Source organism: Lichenostomus cassidix, chromosome 2 (genome assembly GCF_008360975.1).
Source record: "Lichenostomus cassidix isolate B80296 chromosome 2, HeHo_3.0, whole genome shotgun sequence".
Taxonomy (NCBI): Eukaryota; Metazoa; Chordata; class Aves; order Passeriformes; family Meliphagidae; genus Lichenostomus; species Lichenostomus cassidix.
In genome coordinates this window covers 143,974,049-143,997,760 of record NC_139482.1, presented here as the reverse complement: position 1 = coordinate 143,997,760, position 23,712 = coordinate 143,974,049, and the positions used below count along the sequence as shown (strand labels likewise).

Here is a 23,712-nt window from a genome sequence, read left to right as displayed (position 1 = left end):
ATGTTAGTAAACATTTTGTTAATTATTTTTACAACTTTTAGCAATAGCAAAAATATTTTTGGAAGAAATACTGCTTACTACATTCCACACTCTCAAATTCTCCTTAAAGTGTGTTAGAAGTGCAAATGCAGCTCTAAGCCAGTGAAGACAAAGAATATACAGATGGATGGCTCCAGAAGAGAGGCAGTTTTTTGAGTGTGCAGAAAGGAAAACAACAAGTATCCCTTCTTTCTGTGGGATTGAATACACACACATTTTAACCCTACAACTAGAAATCTCTCTGGTTGTATACTGAATCTTTTTACCTGACGCTGTTGTAGCTACTCTTCCATCAGTTACTGCTTTGGAAGAAAGATATGTAATCATCTGAATATCTTCCTTGTCTTTACTGGGATATTCATTACGGAAAGTGGATTCTGTGGATAATGGTGCTGTAACTTCCGAACTACGGCTTAAATCAAGAGGGAGACATGGTCCACGCTTCTCAAGTGACACATGAGCAACATCAGGTACTACATAAAAGAAAAAATGTTATATTAAAAAAGATACATGGGTCCAACAAACAACAGTCTGGATCGCAGTGTTACACAACATAGGAACAGCAAACAGCTTTAGCTACAGCAAGTCAAAATATCCCATTAGTTGAAAACCATGAAAGGTCCAATTTTTATGATTCAATTTCTCTTGGGCAGCTCTTTATTAGATTAAGATACATTACCCTCCAATTTTGATGACTGTTGGTTTTGACCACTGATGGAGAACACTTTTCCATCAGTAACTGAAGAGGGAGAAGAAACTTTTTCTACAGAATCATCAGGCAAGGAGCAAGTGGCTAAACGCTGTGATCTTCTTCTCCGCTGGCTATGTTTGTAGGATCTAGGGGAATTCACTGGTTGTGATGGACCTAAAAAGAGATCTTTCAATGTTCATGAAGCAGAGAGATACACCATCATCTTACCACAGCATTTGAGATCTAAAGATAGGGAGTGCTTTAAGTAGCTCTTATTTGCAAAGCTGGTAGTCACAGCAAAACTGGTAAAAGTAATTACAAAACTGTGACTCCACAAGCAAAAGAAAGATTTATGCTCAAGACATGATTCTGGTTTTTGCTTATTATACATTACTAGGACACCTACTTCCCCCACTGGTAAAGGTGGTTGTTTTAGATAAGCAGTGTATTTACAGTAAGCAACCCTCCCCCTATAACCCAGGCAACAGGCTATTTATAATGGAAGGGGGCAATAGAATTTAACAATAAACAGAACAAATTATCACAGTTAAAGAGGTAAAAAGTCATGGATGGTGTTAACATACAACTTAAAAAAATAATTGAAAAGTGTTTAAATTTATATCCCACCTCCTGCCTTCTGCTAACCTGATATCAATACCCCAAGTGAAATTCAAATGCACACTGCCAATGCATGGCACAATAAAAAGGTTCCAGAACTTTATACTTAAGAGAAAAAAAAAAAGGTGGGGGGAGGATTGATATAGGTTAATATAGGCCTGATTCATTAAAAACAAAAAACCCACGCTCCCCTACACCTCTCCAACATTGCCCAGTTCCAGAAAATTTTGCCTTAGAAAAATATTTAAGTCGCTATTACACTGTAAATCACTGTTCTCTTCTTCTAGTAAGCAGATTTTAGAGTCAGATACACAGATTTAAAAATAAAGACACAGCAAAACTAGATTTCTGCTAGAGGTAGCAAAAACTTGGAAGCCAAAGATTAAAAGACAACACTAACAGGATCTACGCTACTAAGTAACAAAGTTCAAACTTAGCTATTTTTAAAAAAATATCACTACAGAGAAGTCTAAGGTAATCCAAAATATAAACATGCTCCAGGAAAACTACTTACCATTGCTCTAGGGGTGGGGATGGAAGGCGTATTACAATATGCATGACTGCTAATATTTTGTGGGGACAAAATACAATTTTTACCAGTGTGTCCTGAATAAATAAAGATGCCTGAATTTGCACCGCTCCCTCTCCCACTCATATAAAGTTATCTGTGAGCAAAGATTAAAAAGAAACTTATCTCAAAGTGAAAATACAAAATCAAGGTTAAGGGGAACACATGATGCAGGTTGAGTCTTCCATATTCAATCTCTATCCTAAGAGTGAAAAAAATGTAGCTTTTGACTTACTGAAACCTGCATTTATTTTAGCCTTTGGCCTCATCATTTAATGTTCTTTAGGCAAAGAACCTGACACTAAGCAACACTAAAAACCTAACGTCATCTCAAAAAAAAAAAAAGATAAATACTTTAATATTCACAAAAAATAGTGCATTTAAGCATGCAGCATAAAGCTTTCCCTGTTCTTCTGATAAACAGTATTTTGGTACTTGGCAAATGAGTTGCACATATTAAGAAGCTGAACACCCATAGGATTTTTCTGGGACACAGAAACACAATTTTTTATATATCTCCAACACAGATCTTGAACCCATCTTCTCTTTCACATGGTGTTTGGAGAAAATATCACATAAGGTGAAGAATACCACAGCCAACAGGTACAGAAAGTCAGCCTGCTGAAGGTGAAGTTTCTCAGAGAAGGAAAGGTCCACACCAAGGTGTATGTCTTTTCTTTTTAATGAATCAGGCCCTTTTCAGAAGGGAGGTTTGATTTTTCCTGTATCACTGTTAATACTAGTGTGGAGATTTAAGCTGGAGGGAAAGCCAACCCTTAAATGCCATGACTCTATAAATACCAATATATTTTTTCAATGTATTATTTCTGGTAGAGTAATTCAAAGGCCTTATTATGTGACTTGACTTTTAAAATAGTGAGCTACCCCTAATTCTCCCTCTTGGACATTTTATTTAAAGCAGATTCATTTTTAAAAGCAATAGCCATTTACAACCAAAGAAAATTTCTGTATATCTCTTATAAGTAGTTACGGTATTTTTTTTAAAATGTCTGTGCTCACTAGTTTTATTTATCACAGAAGAAGGAAGCTGAGAGACCAGCGTCAAATCCTCGACTTGTATTAATTCTGGGGAAAGTGGTGATTTAGGGGGCTTTATACACCCAGAAGAATCTCCAGATTCTTGTTTGCATTTCTTGCTGCGAGCCTTTCCTGAAGACAAAGTTGAGGATAACAGTGCAGGTTTCTGAATGTTGGCAGAACTGCTAATATCAGCTTCATTTTTTTTCTGACTTTGTGGTTTAGGTGAAATCTCCTGAATAAATAATAAAAAATTGATACTTTTATTTCAGTTTCTTCGCTGTAGTTCTTGTATTCTATTTTGATCTTTTTAAAAGCAATTTTAGTACTCAAACACATATTAAAGCAACATTATTTTAAGTACAAACGAAAACTATTTAAAATGCATCACATTAAGATTTTGCTTTTTTTAAAGGAGCACTACCAATTGTTTTCAGTATTCAGAATGCTCAATTCTTACTACTTGAAATATCTGCAAAAAGCCTGACAATAAAACATTTTCCCTCTATTCCCAATTAAAAAATTCAATGAAGTATTTTTAACTTCTTCTTTCATCTTCACTGTCAGTGCAGTCTCAAAGTATAACTTGGAGAGCATCTGCTCCTAGCCAGAATACAAACACTGATGCACCATCACAGAGCATCTCACACTGGAAGAAACCCATAAGGATCACTGAGGCTTCCTCCCTGCTCCTCACAGGACTGCCTGCTGCTGAATCATGACTGGGAGTGTTTTCCAGACACTCCTTAAACTCTGGCCCTGCTATGAACAAACAATCCTTCCTCAGAGGATTGCAATTCTAAAAAAAAGTTGACAAGATTTCCCCTACAGAGTCATTTCCCCAACCAGAGGCAAAATTTAAAAAAATAAAAATTAAGCAGTTCCTCAGGAAAACTATATTTAACAAGGAATTTGTATTTTTGAGAACCTGAAAAAGTTGATAATGCTCCTTTAAGGAATGTCTGAACACAATGAAAAGTTTCCAATACTGAGCACACTCTCACACAACCCCTTTCAGTGCTGGGAGTCTGGATTTCACATTATATGCTTGTGCAAACATGAAGAAATCACAACTTCTAGCACCACAGGGTTAAATCGATTGCTAACTGCCGGGGGAAAATGAGCAGATAAAGAGTTAAATGAGTTTCTGAAGGGAAAAATGTCAACATATAATGCCATCTTTCCAAATTCATTGATTTTCATCCTTCTTAACACAAATAGTACTATTTTTAGACCATTAGCATGCATTGACAGACATTAGCATTTTAAATTTTTAACTGGAAGTTCTTTCTACGTTACCAAAACTGTGCATGTGTTACAACTTGCCTAGCAAGGGCAAACTGCAATATCTGAACATAATTTCTTAGGCCTGTCTCCTTTTTTGTCCCAGTTACATCACACAGCATAGTACCATCTAATAAAACCATAACTAAAAAAGCAGAAAGGTATTTCTAGAATGTGTGCACTACTTTATCCAAACTACAAACATCACGTCTCTGGTGATTTGAGGGTATTATTGAGTTTTGTTATAAATTGCAATTTTATTTTCCACTAGAACTTTCCATGTTCCAATTGAGAAAAAACAAAAAAAAGCAAAACAAAACCCCACAAGTGCACATTCTCTTTCTGTAAAAGAGCACCCCTGAATGCTACATGAACAGCTCGCTGGGAGTATCCTGTAAAGATCCGGTGCAAAACATCCCATTCAGCAGACATCAGTTCTACCTTGAATAACTCCATTACACACATACTAAGTGCATTTTATTCAGTTAAATAAAATATTCCATGAACTGTTGAGTATACCTATGCTGGTTATGAGAGGTATTACCAGAAATTAATTAGAGTCGTAACTTGTAAATAAACAATTTTATTGTTCATCTTCACAGATGTGAAAGACATACTACAGCATCCATTACTTTCAAATTACAAAGTTATTTAAACAAGATTAAAAAAATTAAATTAAGATTTTGATAAGGTGCTTAACCTCTTAACAGGACAAATTAACATTAAAAACCTTAATGAATTAATGTTATCCATCTAATCAGATCTTGGTCAAAAGGAAATATAACATGACATACCCTAATACAATTAAATAAACTACTGTATCTGCAACTAATCATCTGAGGTTTTGGGTTTAAGACAACTGTAAATTAAAAATGTATAAATATAAACAAAAACTTGCATCAACAGAGTCAGTTTTCGGCTATTGGCCTGAATACTTCTACCATATTCTGTATTACATTATTAAAAAAGCCTACAAGATATTTTATCCATTCAATTTTATAGCAGTAGCAGACAAAGCCTCTAAGGAATGTCAGCTTTGCTACTGGAAACCCTTTTGGGGAGGTTTTTAACTCGGCCATTTTAATTTCATTTTGGGCAGAAAGTTAGTGAAAAAAGCTTTAAGCTGAAAAACTTTCCTCCCCACAGTCAATCATTTAAATGTTTGTGAGGTTTCTGCTTTTAGTTAGAAGCAAAGGAATAGGACAGTTTGAGATTTTAGATGCCTCTTTAAAGGAGCTTAACGATTATTTCCAAAAAATGAGGTTTTTCAGACCATTAGCATGTAAACAATGACAGAGACATCCTTTTTATATCTGATCAATAAAACAGGAACAGCCGAGTTACTAAGTCTAAGAAATAACAAAAAGGTTATAGTAAATATGCACTGCAATTTATACTGTTGCATACACAGTCTATGTAAACCACAAAGTCCCATTCATCGCAATGGGATTCTGCATGGCAAGATTTACATTGTAATGATTCTCCCAAAAACAACATGCTGTAAGCCATTTCACAGTTTTTTGCACATTGAAAATATCACACACAGTAGCAAGAAAGTCATAGCATCTTTAATATGCAAAAATTTGAGAAATGGAATGTCATGTCAATACACTGTAAACCTTTATGCAAAATATCGGTCAATGCATCAGCACCGCAGTGGCTCTGCTGGCCCCGACAGTGACAGCATCAAAAACAGAAAATCAGGTTCCATTGACTCTCATCCAATGCAGCATCAATGGAAAAACCAGAGCAATGCAATTATATATCAGCTCTAAAGAACCAGTACAACCAAAATACCAAATCAGGTTTGGGGGAGGGACTGTTCATAGAGTGTGCCGGGGCTAAAGAACAGAAGTGCTCGTTAAAGAATTGCAGGCAGCAAGGCTACTTTGTTCAAATGCTGCTGTTAAAGAAGAATGAAAATGCATACAAAAAAGCTGTATTAGAACTACATTAAGGCTCTGATTTAAATAATTGGAAAACAAAGATGTCCTGAATCAAGACTACTGTTCATCCTTAGCTTGCTTTACCATGCCCAGGCATTCAGCCCTTTTTAAATGCAAGATAATGCACAACTCGGAGTCAAGCAATGCCTGAACACAGTGGAATAAGCCAAAGACAAAACGGCAGCCTCCAGATCCTGCCAACATGCAGGTTTAAAAATCAGACCCTTAACATTATTTAAAAGTTTCTTTTTTGTATTTATTAAAATACACACCCTTGCAAAATGTATGGCTCATTGAGCAGTTCATAAAACACATACAAGCCTACAACACCAAATTCTTACAATATAAAAGAAACTTCTTTGAAAAGAAGTTCTATATGATGTCAAAAACCCTGTTTCAAACACAAATTAAATTTGTGTAAGGGCCTGTTTCTAAGCCAGTTGTAGTTCCAGCTATAAAACTGGACCTTGGGACACTGGTCTCCTCATATTTGTTGCACGGAGACTTTATTTTATTTTGTTTTCTGTTAGTTTTCTAACACAAAAGCTCATTATTGAAATTCAAGTCAACACTGTGTTTAGAGACAAATTCCATACTTCTGGCTCTGCCAGAAATGTAAACATAAGATAAATTTTCTGTTCCCTGTTATATCTGAAGGGGCAAATTTTAATGTTGTAGGTACTACATCTCCATGGCACACTCCAGTGGGGACTTTGCAAAAGAATCAAACTCTACCATTTCATACCTGCTCCAGGACTGGAGCTGTTTCTTTGTTGCCTTCCTTTTTTTCAGCACCATCCGCAACAACAGCTTTGGATGCCAATAAACCTTAGGAGAAAAAGTTGCAGATATTTTTAGTTAGAAGCACCTTGCAACAAGAATTTGTAGAAAAAGAAGCAAAATATTGAGACTAGAAATACGAACAGCATAAATCTACAAAATGAGTCTTTCTGAAATGGCTCTACACAAACCTGAGCACTGAGTTAGAAGAAACAAAGTTAAAGAACATCTCAACAATGGCATCCTTACACGGGAAGTATTTCTTTGGCATTTCCAAAGAAATGAAAATAAGAAAATCAAATTATCAGCTGTAAAATAAAGCCTCACCATCCTTACAAAGCCCAAGCACTTGAGCTTTGAAACCAAACCTATGATACATAAGTAAATTTTGAGATCAGAACTATTTACAAAAATTTTCTCTCCCCTTTCCAGTCTTTGAGAAATTCACATCACAAGTTGTATTACTACTTCTTAACTCTAACATGCAAACCTTTCTTAGATGTAATATAACAGGGGATTTAATTTCCAAACAAATATTATCAGCAGTGAATCTCCTAAATTACCTCAATAAGATAAGCATACTGGAGCAAATAATATATTAGAATATGTAACTTCATTCACAAACTTATGTATAATGTCAGTACCACAAAAAAAAAATCTGTAAAAGACATGGCAATATAAATACAAGAAAGCTTTCTGTCAGCAAAGGATATGGCAATAGCTTCAGTTGTACCTCACATAATAACTTTAATTGTCTAGCAATGCAGAGACAGAAAAAGTTCTATGCCATCAAGAAAAAACAGAACTGATTAAACCTAAAAAACATAAATCTGAATAAAAATTACTACTATAATCCCTGGTAATGTCAATATTGGGGGTGAAGAGTTCAAGTCCTCAAAAATAACTTGACAAATTCAGAGAGAATTCCTACTGCAGTCCACAAAAAAATTAGATATGCCCAAAATTAATTAAGGGGCACAATGCCCAAAAAAATTATATATTAGTGACATCTGGGCTCTCAGGAACTGTTCAAGACACAGAAACAAAACAAAAAAAAATTCAGCATTCAACAATGAACAGCAGGTGTTTAATCTCATTAACTATTTATGTTAGATTAAGTTATGCTTCAGTTTAGGTTACTGAAAAGCAGAAACTTAGTCTTATTAAATTAAAACAAATTATCAGGTAAGATTTTAATGCTGCATTAGACTATATGAAGGATTTAGGTTTCATGCACCTCAATAACTGTTTTTAATTCAAATTACTCTATTTAAATCAAGTGCAAAAATCACAGTGTTCTTTATCTTGACAATCATGCATTTATCCCAAAAGGCATTAAATTGTTTCAAAAATCAAGTGAAGTTGAGTTTGAAATAGAAAAAAAACAAGCTACAGTTTATGAGGAAGGTTTTGTGGTTATGTAAACCACAGGCTGCCCAGAGAAGAGTGCCCCATCCCTGGAAGAGTTCAAGGCCAGTCTGGATGGGGCTTTGAGAAAGCTGGTCCAGTGGACAGTGCTGGAATAAGACAATCTTTAAGGTCCATTCTGACCCAGACAATTCTGTGATTCTCAGATTCTCTGATTTTTAGTTCTAGTTAAATGATCAGTGCTCAGAAATTCAAGCCATTAAATGAATCTAGATTCAGACTTGTCAACATAGAACCCTTATTTCCTTTTTCTCTACCCCAATAAGTATTTTTCTAACCAACAACTATGCCTGTTGGACAAAGCAACTTCACAAGCTACTGCAAACCAGGAGTACAAGTTCACCATCCTCAGTCAGTAAGAGCACCTAACAAAGCAAAAGGATGGAGTACAGTGAACCAGGAGTGTTTTGTTCTGCAAGTTCACTGCAGATATTATCTGGTTTTAGGTACCAACACAGCAGCAGCAGCAGATGTGGAAGCAAACAGTCCAGAGGCAAAAACTGATTGGAGGAAGACATTAATATGTGCTTAGCAGGAGATATTCTTCACCTTGAGGAAATACAGTTTTTACCAGTGCTGGTAGCAAAAGAAGAAGAAGCAAAGGAAGCAACTTTATACTGTTGAACAATGAGCAAAAAACACCTGATGCAGCTGTGGGCCTTGGGGCAGACAAGGAGACCCTTCTGGATCAAATGCTGAATGCTGAACTGAAATCAAGAAAGCAGTTCCCTTCAGACAGCCTCCTGCAACCACATGCTTTGCACTACTTCCCCAGTACAGCTGTAAGAACCTGGTAAATGTTTTCCTAACAGCTACAATGCTTTGATTCTTTTGTAGCCACTCTGATGGGTACACCAGCATGATTCCCAGCCTCCCTTCAAATCTAAAACCTTGTGCTGGAGAAAAATAACACAATGCACATGTATACTGATATACAATATATTGTATATACAAGTACTTCAAGCATAAGAAATACACGTGGCAAGAAATATTTTGATCATTAGCAGTCACATTTTCAAAATGTACAGTAAAAAACCTCCTATGGTATGAGCTGCAGAGGCATGTTAATTTGAGAACAGATACATAAACTATCTACCAAGCATGACAGATTTCTTCTTGTAGTTAAAGGATTAATACACTTTCACTGAAACGTAACACATCCCCTGCTAGCCAAGTATGTCTTAGTGGAGACAGACACACTGTTTTTAAAATGGTAACAAAGTCAATGGGTGCAAAATCATGGTTTCTGATTATTCAGTTCAGTCTGTGTGAACCTGTCTCTCTGCTACGATTCTTATAAAGCTCCTGAAGTAATAGGAATCTACTCACAAGCAGAGGTAAATACAGTTTCTAAAGCTGGAGGTTTTTCAGCTGGTTTTGCTATCTCCTGCTACTAACTGCTATTGCAAAAGAATTAACAGGGCTCTGTAAATATATGTCACTAATCTCTACATCTTATACTGCTACTGTTCATGGCAGCAATTAAATTGGAACTTAACTGAGGATGTATGTAGTGTGGGAACGGAGAGGAGAAATGCAGCTGATAAATTCGAACTTTGGAACCAAAGAAGGAGCCTTCCAGGAATGAAAATCCTGGAGGTAGAAGATGGGGTTTTCTAAAGACTGCTTCGTTTGTACGAAAAGAACAGATCCTTTTCATACTTTCTTGAATGAAAAGCTGGACCGTGGATGAGAAGCTGGACATGAGCTGCCAACAGTTTTCTAGGCTGCATCAAAAGCACTGTGGGCAGCAAGTGAGGGAGGGGATTGTGCCCCTCTGCTCTGCTCTGGTGAGATCCCACCTGCAGTGCAGCATCCCGCTCTGGGGTCCCAGTACAGGAATGACATGGACCTGCTGGGGTGAGTCCAGAAGAGGACCTAATGATGATCAGAGGACTGGAGCACCTCTCCTGTGAGCAAAGGCTGAGAGAATTGAGACTGCTCAGGCTGGAGAAGAGAAGGCTCTGGGGAGACCTTACAGTCCAATGCCTAAAGGGAGTCTACAAGAGAGCTGGAGGACATGTTACAAGTAGTGATAGGACAAAAGCAGATGGACGGATCCAAACTTAAAGAGAGTAGGTTTAGATTAGATTACATTACAAATGAGGAGGAAATTCTTTACTGTAAGGGTGGTGAGGCCCTGTTGCCCAAAGAAGCTGTGGATGCCCAACCCCTGGAAGTGTTCAAGGCCAAGCTGGATGAGGCTTTGAGCAACCTGGTCTAGTGGAAGGTGTCCCTGCCCATGGCAGCGAGGTTGCAAGTACATGAATTTTAAGGTCTCCTCCAACCCAAACTGTTCCATGATTCATATAATCTTATTTTCTGATTGAGAGACTGAAACATAACCACTCTCATAAGAAAACTAACTAAACATCCTCCATTGCAGATCAGTAAAATGCTGGAAAAGTCAGAACAAGTATGGAAAAAACCCTCACTATGCAGTTTAGCAAATTAGGTTATTTTTGGTTTACAGAAACAAGACTTTTACCTAATTCCAAAAAAAACCCCTCTCATTTGCAGCACAGAAAAGTTTGCCAGCCTTCACACAAAATATCATTGACTAGAATAATGAGTGGAATGAATTCCTATCTTACAGTGTGTCCAAGGGCTCCTCTGTTAAGGGAGGGACTTGACAACTTTTTTCAACCCAGCTTTGGAAATGCATCTGTACCAGCACAGGCACAAACATATTTTTTGTCCCAAATCCTGACAGGATCAACGCTAGCAGCACAATTTTCTGATTTGGAGGAATACAAATTGAAATAATTTCTTCAGAGCTAAGTAAATTTCTATTAAATTCTGGGATGCATGCATTTTTTAAACTTTTAAAGATAAAACCAATTATTCCATCTCCTGTTGTATAGAATGCATTTTATAGTTGCACCCCTGTTTTCCGTCAACACCTTTGAGCAATTAAGGTAGGGAATTAATGCCTAGACACTAATGAAAAATTTCAGATCTTCATAGCTTCAATTTGTAGGGTTGTGTATTTCTAAATTATAAACTCCTTTTAGCAACAATTTCACCTTATGGCAAAATATTTTCTGTTTCTCCACAGCTAACCATAGCTTTAATTTACAGTAGTAGTATACAATTCATAACATTCTTAAGAAGTTGTATAAACCCCAAATTCACACAATAATGGAGAAAAAACTGTACAGTTGAAGGTAAAAAATGCTCAAGAAATTCATCAATTCAGAGCTGCTACTGTCCCTAAAAACCTAAGAAGATTAAGTACAGCCTGCGACCAATTTATGAACCAGGTAGATTTTACCATTTATGGATGCCATTAAAATTCCAAACAAGTACAGACTGCAGTGACCATCTGCCTCACAAATGTGCTTATCTGCAATCTACTTCAGTACCTTCTTTACAAGCAGAGATATTTCACTACATGAAAAAGGAACAAAGTCAACAAAAAAAGTCTTTTACCAGTGATCTTGTTTAGACGAGCTCTCTTTGCCTGAAATGAGTTGCCTAGATTACTTTTCCTCTTGTGTGATAACGTGCTCTCTGCCTGCACAAAGGCCATCTTTGGAACATCCACTACAGGAAATCCTACTTCTAAACACAAGAAAAACCTCATTAACTCACATTTCATAAATGCATAATATCCAAAATACTCGAATATTTCAGAACTGCTAGTAGAATACTGCAGTAAAGAAACTTCGAATGTCTATAAAAAAGGAAAATTACACATTCTGAAGATCTAGAATTACATACCAAAACAATAAATGCAGGTTACCTAAAAATTTGTAGTTTTTACTCAAGATTATGACAAATAAGCATTAAATACTTAAAATGAACAAATGCTTATGAACTCAGATATAGTTTCAAACACCCGTGGAATATATCATGCATATTGGCTTTTTTTTCTTAGAACAAGATTTAGGGATTATCTCACAGGAAATAGAATATGCAGGAATACGAACCAAATTGTACAATGAAAGAATTAAAAAAAAAAAAGCTACGTTCTGCTCTTGATAAAGCTAGTCAGAAATTTTGTACAAGGAGTAAATACTGACTGAGCTAGATTTATCTGACAAAAATGGTTTCTGAACCAATTATCATTATGTATCACAAAGTTATCACAACACCAAAGGAGACATTTTCCTCTACAAATATTGGTTATTACTTAATTGCAAAACTAGCAACAGGAGTTCAACACCACAGAAAAAACATTTTTGTACTTATAGAAGTGCTTTTACCAAATGTGTCACTAGATGTAGGCTCCTCTTCCTTTTTTTGAACTTCCTGCATGATTGTAGAGGTTGAGGTTTCTTCCTTTTTTGAAGGGACTTTTAGCCATTTTCTGTCCTCTTTATCTTTATTGCTGTTTGCACTGGTTCTAGGTTTACTTCCTGCTTTGTTCTTGGCTGCTGCTGCAGCAGCAGCTTTGACCAAAGCTATCCAATCCTCCAAAAAGGAAAAAATGGTAAGTAAGTATTACAAAGTGCCTAAGACTCAAACAGAAAATACTCAAACCCAGCGAACTTTATCTAGAAGTCTTCAAATGAAATTCAGTTTATTTTTATGGTTACTATTCAAAGAGTGGTAAAATTGAGTTTCCCAAATTGCCCGAATAAACTTGAAGTATTTATCAGTATACCATATGGATAAAGATTAAAAAAAAAAAAAAATCCTTAAAAAAAACCCAAAAAAACACTGAATATAGAATCCTGGCTGGCTGTACACAGTCCCTGTCAAATTACTTTTTGTGCCACTTCTTTAGAAACCCAGGAGCTCCCAATCCCAGAAGACTGACATTTTGCTTACCCTTCTGGCTCTGAAACACACAATTCCATAGTTGTTGACCTGTTATGCAAAGCTACAATCACCTCAAAGCATTGTTCAGCTGCATGGCATTCCTCCTGAATTAAATTGATAAACCAGGGATAACTCCTATCTCATTACACCTTTGTTTCTAGAACAACTACAGAGTCTTTCACTCTTGTTGTATTACCTATTACAGATTTCAATCACTAACTTCAATAATGTACTCTATAACATGACTGAGTTTCACAACTCATATTTAAGGTAATAAAATTGTCATTTTGTGTAATTGCTTATTTTGACTATAAAGAAACATTCAAGGAGTGAACAATACAACCCAAACTAATCTACTTTTTGGCATTTAGACCAGGTCAAGCCACCCTAGAAGCCAATAGAGAGAACTTCCTAGGCTGAGCCAAGCTCTTTCCACTAGTTTGGAGCCATCAGACTCTTGCCTTATGTCTCCTGAATGTCAGGGATCAATCTGACTGCAAAAGTTGTAACTTGATCCTTTTGACTCAAGTATTTTTTCGAATTGTCTGTAACATCAAGGTACAGATTTTTTTCCATGGAGAAGTTATATGAAATATAAAAGGCAGTAGAAATGATCAACCAGTCAGAATTAAGCATCTGAGTGCTCTGAATTACAAGTACTACCACACACAAAAAAAATATGAACAAGACCATTTTTGTCTAATTACCCATGAGTGCTTTACAAACAGTACTTTTTTCCCCCCAACTGCATACAAACTATTTTATTCTGGAATATTTCCTTGTTGTTTTGTCACCACATGAGATACCTAAAGTAGCTAGATTTTACAAATCTTGTTTCAATGCAACTTTTTCCCCCACTCATTACATACTGTCTTTCAAGTTTCTGTTCTGCTGAGGGTTTCGTTGCCTTCTTTGATGTATGAGGAAATCATAACACAAACAGAGTGTTAATTCTCCTTGCATTATGTTTTTCTTTTTCGACAGTTTGATACTTTTAAATCACTGCTTTACATAGGTTATGCTCCTTCTTTGCATCAAGCTATGTACTTAGAAACACCAACAGTTTTGATTCCTCTAAGACAAAGTGTTCCAAATCCACACTGTTAGTACAAGATGCAGACACTCACACTAGCCAGCAGCAAAGTTTGGAAGCACTTTGGCAATGCTCACACAACAGGCAACTACTGAGGCCAGCTAGTGACATGCCAGGTGACATGCCAGCACAAACCAGCGTGCCTAACTGCCAGGGGCAGAGTTAACCAAAAGCACACATACCTCTTTTTTGGCCAGCCAAAACAAGCACACCTATTAGCTCCAGTCCATCCAGAGCCTTGCCCATCCAGCAGGACAAAAAAAGGATCGAGCTATTTGTGGTGGTGAGGAATTAGGAGACCTGAGAGTAGGAGTCTTACACTGTACCCTGGCCAATGGATGAAGAGGATCAATAACATGGCTGAAGATTGAATCTTATGATAGAAGTGGGAAGGGGAAGTAGAGCAGCCTGCATCAAAACAGCTTCTAAAGAGCATTTTAATTTTCAGTCAGAAGCTAAGCACCCTGAAATCAAAAGTTTTCAGAAGGTATCAAGCTTCAAAGGACCACGCTGAACCAAGTATCCTAGTCTGAGGGCAGCTGCTGCAACAGGGAAGGGAACTTTGTGGTTTCGTTTGTATTTTACTTCACTGTTTGGATACTGTTCTTACAACATGGAGCTTACAGTAGCAGGACACAGAACAATGAAACAAACAAAGGTTAAACATTAAGAAGCCAGAGCAGAGACACAATCATTATGGTGACAGTTATACTTTTGTCTAGATTAACATGTAAACTTAAACTCAGTGAAGAGAATCTTGAGCAGTTGGGGTGGACAAGATTATATGAAGAGATTCCTTCCAACCTAAACAATTCTGTGATTCTCAATTGTTCAGAAACTGTGGGTCCATTTTTATTCTGACTCTGGAGTTAACATACAGGCACTAAAGTAACACAAGTAATTCCTGATTTTTAACCCTGAATTCCTGCTGGGTGACTGCTCAGCAGCACAGCTCATGACGTGTGAGAATTATTTAGCATCTATGAAGCTAAGGTGATTATACTTCTTTTGAAGAGCACAGGAACTCCTCCTTCAAAAAAAGTACATTTGTGTCTTGCCCACAATTGGTAGAAAAAAATTAACAAAACAACTGGAGAATAATAGTGGGGTCCTGAAGTGCAATAAATTCTGAAATCTGTCTAAGGCTAATAGTAAGACATCTGTCAACTATAATAGCAGGATACTAAATATCACAGATATCACAGAAACTAGCTACAAATTTTAATAGTAGGACATTTTCCCAGACGATACAAAGCCAAAGGCCCAAGTAAGAACACACTGGAAATTAATAAAGTAAAAGCAAAATCCTCCTAAGCGAAGTTTTCCCTACTTTTCTTCCATTTCCTGACATTGTCTTTCTATTGGAAGTGATTGTGTAACTCTGCACCATCCAGCCTGATTTCCCACTTCCCACAGCATCTCACTTCAGTGAGTTTCTCATTTACATATTCAACTTAAAAAAAAATACAAACTTAAATCAAAAATGTGTATTTCCTTCTTTGCCATTCTTACTAAAATTCATCTTTCAAGTAAGCTGAGAAAATTGACAGTAGAATAGTAATGGCCCACAGCAGTTAGAAAACAAAACGTTACTTTATGACTGCCAAGGAAAGCTGTCATAATGTTAATTAGATTCACTAAATCAAAACACAGGAAATTGCACGATCAGGAAATACATCAGTAGAAATTACCCAACAGCCTTATACATCAATTGGCCAAAAAACCTGTATTTTAAAATATTCCTTTGTGTAACCTTAATCCTGCAACAGTGGGAAGGCAAAACCAGAATAATTTCTAAAACCAACCCCTGCGTCAGTAGCAGAATTCACACATACATCGCTCTCCCTTCACCTGCCTACAACCACCACCCTTTTGCCTCTTCACAGTACTAAAGATTCATCTGGTTTTCCTCTCCTGGCACATCATAACTTCCAACTCCCACACATTCATACATACACATATATAAAACATGAATCTATTGACTGGCTGATTCCACATCAAGCCTGGATTCCTTACCCTCACCTTTCAATTCTACACAGTCTGCCCCACCTACATCTTGGCTCACATTGTCTCCTGTCACATCTTCTTTTTTCCTCTGGCCCATTCGCAAATCCATGCTTTTTCCTCAGCTTCCTCTTCCTGTGTGCCAAGTCCCCTCCCTCTCCTTCAAATCCCTCCTCAAAACTCACTTCTTTTGGTTCGATTTCCGTCACTAATCTCAGCTCCGGCGCTATCTGCTCCCTCTCGCGCGCCTGATTACATCGAAGATAAAACAAAAAACATGAAACAGAAAAAGTAAGTTATCCAAATACTTCATATGTGCTCTCACAAGGGCAGTCTCAATATCCCTTTTTGCCCTCTCTGTACTATGTTAGTCACAGATCTGTGATGTCGGTTAATTTGTGCTTATCTGAACCACAACCGAACCTCAAGACTCGTTGCACTGAGACACACAAATATTTTCCACTCTTGAAAAATTTTGCCTTTCCACACTCAGAGCTGAGTCTTATTAAAACACGCTTCTGCTGAAACCCAAAAATAGTTTGAGTGCTATAGAATTTACAGGCTCTTCCTTCAAGTCACACTAAGCTCAAATTGAAGTATTAACTAATCTCTACCTCTCTCCAAGTAATTCAAATTCTGCATGCTTAGCACACACCTTCCACAAACATTTTAACACTTGTTAAATTTGTTGATATACTAGAACCTGAAGTATCTTAAGCTTACGCTCATCTCTGGAAATGTATTTTTTAATTTGGGAACAGACAAAAAAGGAATTATAGGTTTAAATGAAGCATTAAATGTTGCATCTGACAACTCTACTACTTTTCAAATTAGTTTACAGTCTTGGCATTTTTGTAAGTTTTACATAAATTTTAGTAAATATTTTCTTATAAAATAAATAATGTAAAAGAACAAAAACATCCATGGGAGTTTGAGGCTTAGACAAAGCTCAGTTTCAGATAACTGATTTTCAAACCAAATCTTAGTTCATATTTTATTTTTAAATAACACAAAAACACTTAGAAAAATAAACATTTTTCCACAGCATTATATGCAAAAAAAGTTGCAGGAAAAATTATATCTATGCCTTTGAAAGCTACAGACCTTCACACTTATTTCTACTTTTGCAGGATTAAATGCTACAACTAGTATCAATTAGCATTACAGAAAGCACAATTGGAGGTGTTCTTGCATTCAGACAACATAAAAATTCTAAATCTATCTCAGAAAGTGTAAATTTGTCTCCGTTATTCCTTCTCAAGACTTCATTGAAGCAGCCTAGATTCAACCCCCGAGATGCATAAGTGGCACCATAACTCTCAACTACAGAGAAAAATTAGAAATAACAGATGAGCTGGACTGCCACCAAACAAGTCTGGACAACATAATGGTTGTGAAGAAATGGATTTACTATTTTTTTTTAAAGCTGCAACTGCCTGTGGCCTTAGAGTAGTAACTCGAGATTAGACACAACATTGCTCCCTAGAAATAGCACAGGACAGAATCAGGGAGCTCTTTCCACTGTCACAAAAGCCTTATTTCTTTTCAGTCACAACCACATTACCTAAGTTTTGCTTTTTATAAAGTAAAATGAAACACTCTAGCTTCCTAACTTACAGTTATTACATTGACAGTATTCCTTGAAATACTACACACTGGTTCAACAGAGTTACTATAAGATCTGCAGCAAGAAGCCAGGGTCAGTGTGACTATAGATTTCAGTTTAATCTCCTTCAGGAAGCATCATTTAAATAATGCAGTAGTGTCTGCACTAAGTTCCAATGTCCCTTGCATAGAGGATCAACCCTACTATACAGCTACCTTTACCCTGGAGGCCAGGATATGGAGATGCTTTCAAGTCAATTCACTTATCCTTCTGCCCTGGTCACAATATGGATGTCTAAAACGGTAATTATGAAATATTTGAAGCTTACAAAGTTAGGAGTATTCTGAAGAAAACTAAGAACAAATAAAGAGCAATTTCATGGGTTTTGTCTCAAACAGTTTCAGTGAAGTAATTTCTCATAAACTATGAAAACACAGTTACCATGCAAGATAAATGCAATGGCATTTCCACTGAAAGCATAAGAGTGTTCCATGATGCCTTCCTTCCACCAGTAAAAATATGTCTAGTGATTAAATCATGTCCTCTACTTCACAGTCTCCCTCAACTCCTACTCAGCATCTCTTCTTTAACAGTAGCTGGACATTATAAGAGGTAAGAAGTACTTATCTGTCTGAATGCCCAAAAGTTCTGATATGGGGGGAAAAAAACCCACAGTCATGTTAATAAGAATATGTGGGCAAAAAGCTATCCTAGTAGCAAACAAAAGACATGGATGAAGGGTGGGGAATAAATAAAATTTCTTTAAAATCAGCAGCACAAACTGCTGACAGGCTAAAGCTTTTTTCCTGAAAGGACACCAGAGGGAAAAGTCATTGGATGGCCCCGATTTTGTGAACTCTGTAAGACAAGACTTTGTGAACAGATTAGTCAGCAATGGAGTGTCCAGCAGCCAGACATTTCAGATAGGCAAGGCCACTTGAGCAGCACACTCTCAGGCATCATCCATAAAGTGGTGAAACAAGACAGTGTAGAGCCTAGAATAAAGACTAACCTAAAACTAGTCATGCTACTGACACTTACTGTCTCAAGATATCAAAAAAAAAAAAAAAAAAACAAAAAAACCAAATAAAACAATGAAAACCCAAACAACTACACAAAACCTAACAACATTACTACTTTAAGTATTCTTACCTGCCCTTTTGCATCCTCTGGCATAGATTTGATATGCATCCTTTTAAGACATCGAATGACACCATCGTAGAATTGTACTGTGAATGTCCCTAGAAACAATTGATGGAACCACTATGAGTAGTTAAGAAACAAACACACCTTGTTACTATGAAAGCTTTATGTTTTGCATGTTACTCTGTATGACAAGAGTAACCAGGTGTTACCAATAGTCAGGATCAGGAAAGGAACAAAAAACCATTAACGGCAGCCTCAATGAAACCCTGCTTTAATATTGTTACTCTTTGTCATGTCCAGCTGGAAAATTAAGTATGTTTAAGCTATTGAGCCCCTTTAGCTCATAATTCACTGAAATAATTAAGTTATATTTAAGGTGCAACACTAGGGAAACAGTTCAATTTACATCCAAATCCTCATTTGCTCTAAAGTACTACTAAAAATTTCAACTACTTATGTTCATTAGAAATATCACCATTGTGAAATATTTAATCTGTGTTCCTTTATTTCCCTATTTCCATTGTTTTTCTTCAACAAAGAGAACTAAAACAATTATGAAAATTTAAATATAACATTAACTCAAATCGATAATAGTACAAAATAGTCCTAAGACTAGGTACGCGAGCTTCCAATCACTGAAACAAAAAACCCACTAAAAAAAGCATTTTGCCTTCTAGAAGAAATTCCAGTTTTCAAATTTCATACAGATAAGTAATAAACATTTTACTAAATTTGATAAATAGAAGCATTTTCACTTAATACTGAGGCAGTGAGCAAAACTTCACAGACATATTACTTTTTTATGCAGACTAAATCTACAGCACAGCATTTGCAAACAGACCTTACCAATGGATCATACATGCTTACATACCCTCTTTATTAATTGCTTCAATCTTTGCAGGGTAATATCGACAGTCTGTCCAACGAGCTAGGACTTCTTCTCCGGGTTTAAAATCCTATTTTAAACAAATTTAGTCATTAATGTTTAAATATCTTAGATTTTTTCCCTAGAAAGAAGTAAACATTATGTGCTAGAGAGATTTAATGTAGGAAGACAAGTAGGACAGTTTACAAAAGCCTAAGACAAAATAAATGTGCCACTTACAACAAACTCTTCATCATCCTTCAGCCCCTCTTTCCTTAATGCTGGTCGCTCCAAAGGTCGCAACCTATTGCTGTCCCAGTAAATCCACTCATCGTAGCGATGGCTCCAGCGCTCAAAATGCACCAACATCTTCCCCTCTTCATAATCAATCTTCTCAATTCGAGATGGATACCTGCAGTGTTAAACACAAACTGGTAAGTCTCCAAAGTTTGTTTCTTGGTTTAGATACAACAATGCCTATATGACCATTCAGAAAGTTGTATTAACACTTTGTACTGAGAACTCTCCAAGTCTGAAAAAGGCTAAGTAACTGAATTGATAGGGTAACATTTAGTTCAAGAATCTATACACAACAGTGAAAACTGGAATGAGTCAGAATTCAGCTCCTTCTGCCCTTCACAGAAGTATTGAAACAGATTCAAAAGTGCAAAGAATCTTCTAAAAAAAAAAAAAAAGGAAGTTAATTACATCTTTTTTTTTTTTACTAGTATTTATATTAGGGCTGCCGCAAAGTTAACAACATGTGTATGGAAAAGAAAAATCACAGAAGAACAGCCGCTTTAAACTTTCACAACCTGTTTTTCAAACCAAGTGCTACTGTAGAGCAATAGTAAAAGACCAGAGCTTGAGTGACCAATTTCCAGTCCTACTGCAAATTCTTTAGCTAAAAAGGCACCTGACATATACAGGAAACCTGTCAACATAATCCATTCTGAATACAATCCCTCCAAAATACTGATTGTGCTGTTAAAGGAGTCTCTAACACTATGTGCTGATTAAAATATAAGTTTTCAGGAAGTACAGGCTTTCCTTATTTCTTAGTGACTCGACCTGCACATTAAAACAAGTGTCAATCTCAATTTGCTCCTTCTTTTCTCCAGTCCTACTTCTTCAACTGCAGTGATGTATACAGCTTCCTAACATTTAAATATATCTCAGGAGGTGCTAATTAGGATAATCACTCTGATTTCCTAGGTGACTACTGCAGCCATGTTTCACCCTCACAACAGAATTCACAGACAGTGCAAGCTCTTGTTGCATTTCTCTCATCCATGTATTTCAGAAATGCTATATATTTTTATAGTCATTCTTTAAGATCCCAGCTTTTTCTCACTGAACTTCCAAAAAATCTCCCATGAAGTCTTAGTCTAAAACTGCAGACTCTCATTTGCCACTCTATTGACAAGATCTTTTTCAAGACACTTTTTCAAGTCTTCTTTCAAAGAAACAAGATCAACCTCACTTCCCCCTCTAAAGTAGACTGACACCAACAATCTAACAAGAATAGTGAAGCTGATGATCTACTGCATTAAAACAGAATGTAAAACTCATGGGTCAAACCTGTGTCCAGCAGCAGCATTCTGGTTTAACTTTGAACAAGGCTTCAAGAAAATAAGCCAGCCATGAGATGGTTTTCCCAAGCCCTGCCTGCCTTTTTAAGTCCACATGCTGCTACACTTTGAATTTTTATTTTAAAATTCCTAATTTTTTTCATCTTCTGGAGTGTTCCAGCTTCAGGCTTCCCATAACTTGACACTAAGCCTCTGAATGAGAGGGAAAAGGAGCAAAGCAGAGGAAAAAGCAAAGTTACTGTTACTACAGAAAGTGTGCGAGAAACAATGTTACCTACAGGAGTTCCAACTAGAAGGACGACACAAAGGGAGGGAGGGAGGAAGGAAGGACAGCAGAAAAGCAACAAGAGAGAAAGTTCATTTTGCAGCAGTAAGAAATGAGAGCTTATGTTGCAGTAGCAAAATGCAAGCCAAGAACAGTGGTGCCCTTTCCCAGTACAGTTAGAAACTTTAGGTTTATCGCATGCCAGCCAGCCGGTGATGCAAAACTACAGTTGTTTTACAAAATTCAGAGCCAACCAGCTGAAAGAGAATTTTCCTTTTTCTACACATCTCCAGTGCAAACACTGTTCGCGTTACGGTGCTTCCCTATAGTTCCCTTGCTATGGCTGGGAGCTTTCTCTGGTCAGCAGCAGCCAAGTCACCATTCCAAGCACCGTGTGAGAAGACAACAGAAGGGATAAACTGGGAAAATACAGCACTGGCCTGGAAAGAGAAAATCAGGTAAGAGGGGAAAGTAAAATACAGAGCACAGTTTAGAGACAAATATTTTAAAATTAGGATAATTATAAAGACCACACAGCAAGCCAAGAATCAAGATGTTAATATTTTTGAAAATCAAGAACAAAGTTAGCATCAGTTAATAAAAGAAGATATGGAAATACTAATTGTCATTAGAGATCACTTTAGATAACAAATGAAGCTAAAGGTATTTATTGGTTAATTTTTCTTTGCTAAATACTATATTTGCCATCAAAGTCTTTCTGAAAGTCCATGATACATCCTTAGAGATGGAACCATCTCTAAGTCCAAGCCATATGCAACTGGTTATTAGGCAACCCAAACACAACTTTGTATGGATTTAGCAACAAGCTATTACCCTCAATACCCACTAAATTTAGCCACACAATGTGCCACAAATATGTACAGACACAAACATTTCACAATACTGACCCTACTGTGGAAAAGGCCAGAGCATACGTATTGCAGAATTTACTCTTGCAAATTATCCCCTGCACAGAAAGGTCTTTCTGGTGCTTTTGTACTTTCACTGAAAAGAATCAATCTCATAAATTAAAAGCATTAATATGAAGATGATTACATCTCATACACATAAAAAATTTTATGTAGAAGTTCCTTCCATTGCAAAGTTATAAGTAGGCATCTAAAGAAATACTACAAAGGGGGATACAAACACTATTCTTTACAGTACCAAAGCACAATAATACCTAAGTCTGAAACAACTTTCCAGTCAGGTTAATTCTGCCAGCAAGTACACCATACTAAGGCTTCAAAATGAAACTGATATACCAACAGATTTGCCAACATTTCATCAGCACAAAACAGAAAATCACACTCTAAAATTTGAGAGAAAAGAGTTTGTTTTTCCCAAAAAAAACAACCAAAACCTCAGACCATTTCCAGCATATCAAAATTCAATAATCAAGCTGTTCCTTTTATGGGAAGAAACAATATCCTGCAAATTTTGGGTGTGCTTTTTCAATTGGGTGCTGAAAAGAGTATCTAATAATCACAAATGAGGTTTCATCCAATTTTCAAGGCTGTTTATTCTTGCTTTTAGAGACAGAGCAAGAGAGTTATTGTTAGCTGATGTTATCTGCTCAGTTTACACATTGCACACCCTCCACTCTCAGGTTCCAGGCTTGGTGATTCCAACCCATTAGAATTATGCAATATTTTTGGAACAGCTCAGAATTTGATATGGCTTAATAAACTTATACTATAAAGCCCTGGTCAGGCAACAACAGTGTTCTAACATTTAACAATAAAAAATAATTGAAAACTTCCCACTTCACTGTTTGACCATGCAAAAGAAAAAAACCACCCAAATACTTTTTCTGATGCACTCAACACACATTAACAGCCACACAGACACCACTTTTCATTTTCACATCATCCTCCTAATGCTTCAAAAGTGACCAAAAAGAGGTGGATTGCCCTGTGAAATGGGACAGTAGATATTTCAAGCTGTAAAAAAGGATGCAAAAACATTAGTAAATTTGCCCA

General features: G+C 36.6%; 1 protein-coding gene across 4 annotated transcripts in view; it reads right to left on the bottom strand.

Annotated features, from left to right (window-relative positions):
- Nucleotides 1–23,712, bottom strand: part of PHF20L1 (PHD finger protein 20 like 1) — a 57,701-nt gene that overhangs the window by 29,050 nt on the left and 4,939 nt on the right. For 3 of the 4 annotated variants that reach the window (XM_085053614.1, XM_085053615.1, XM_085053613.1), the window contains exons 3-12: nucleotides 20,114–20,285; nucleotides 19,880–19,964; nucleotides 19,015–19,103; nucleotides 16,442–16,504; nucleotides 12,601–12,808; nucleotides 11,825–11,956; nucleotides 6,930–7,012; nucleotides 2,937–3,189; nucleotides 719–904; nucleotides 306–512 (exon numbers count right to left, since the gene is read on the bottom strand). In XM_085053614.1, the coding sequence (XP_084909740.1) occupies nucleotides 306–512; nucleotides 719–904; nucleotides 2,937–3,189; nucleotides 6,930–7,012; nucleotides 11,825–11,956; nucleotides 12,601–12,808; nucleotides 16,442–16,504; nucleotides 19,015–19,103; nucleotides 19,880–19,964; nucleotides 20,114–20,285 (1,478 nt within the window). The remainder of the gene's footprint in view (nucleotides 1–305; nucleotides 513–718; nucleotides 905–2,936; nucleotides 3,190–6,929; nucleotides 7,013–11,824; nucleotides 11,957–12,600; nucleotides 12,809–16,441; nucleotides 16,505–19,014; nucleotides 19,104–19,879; nucleotides 19,965–20,113; nucleotides 20,286–23,712) is intronic. The other variant, XM_085053616.1, reaches the window with a different exon arrangement.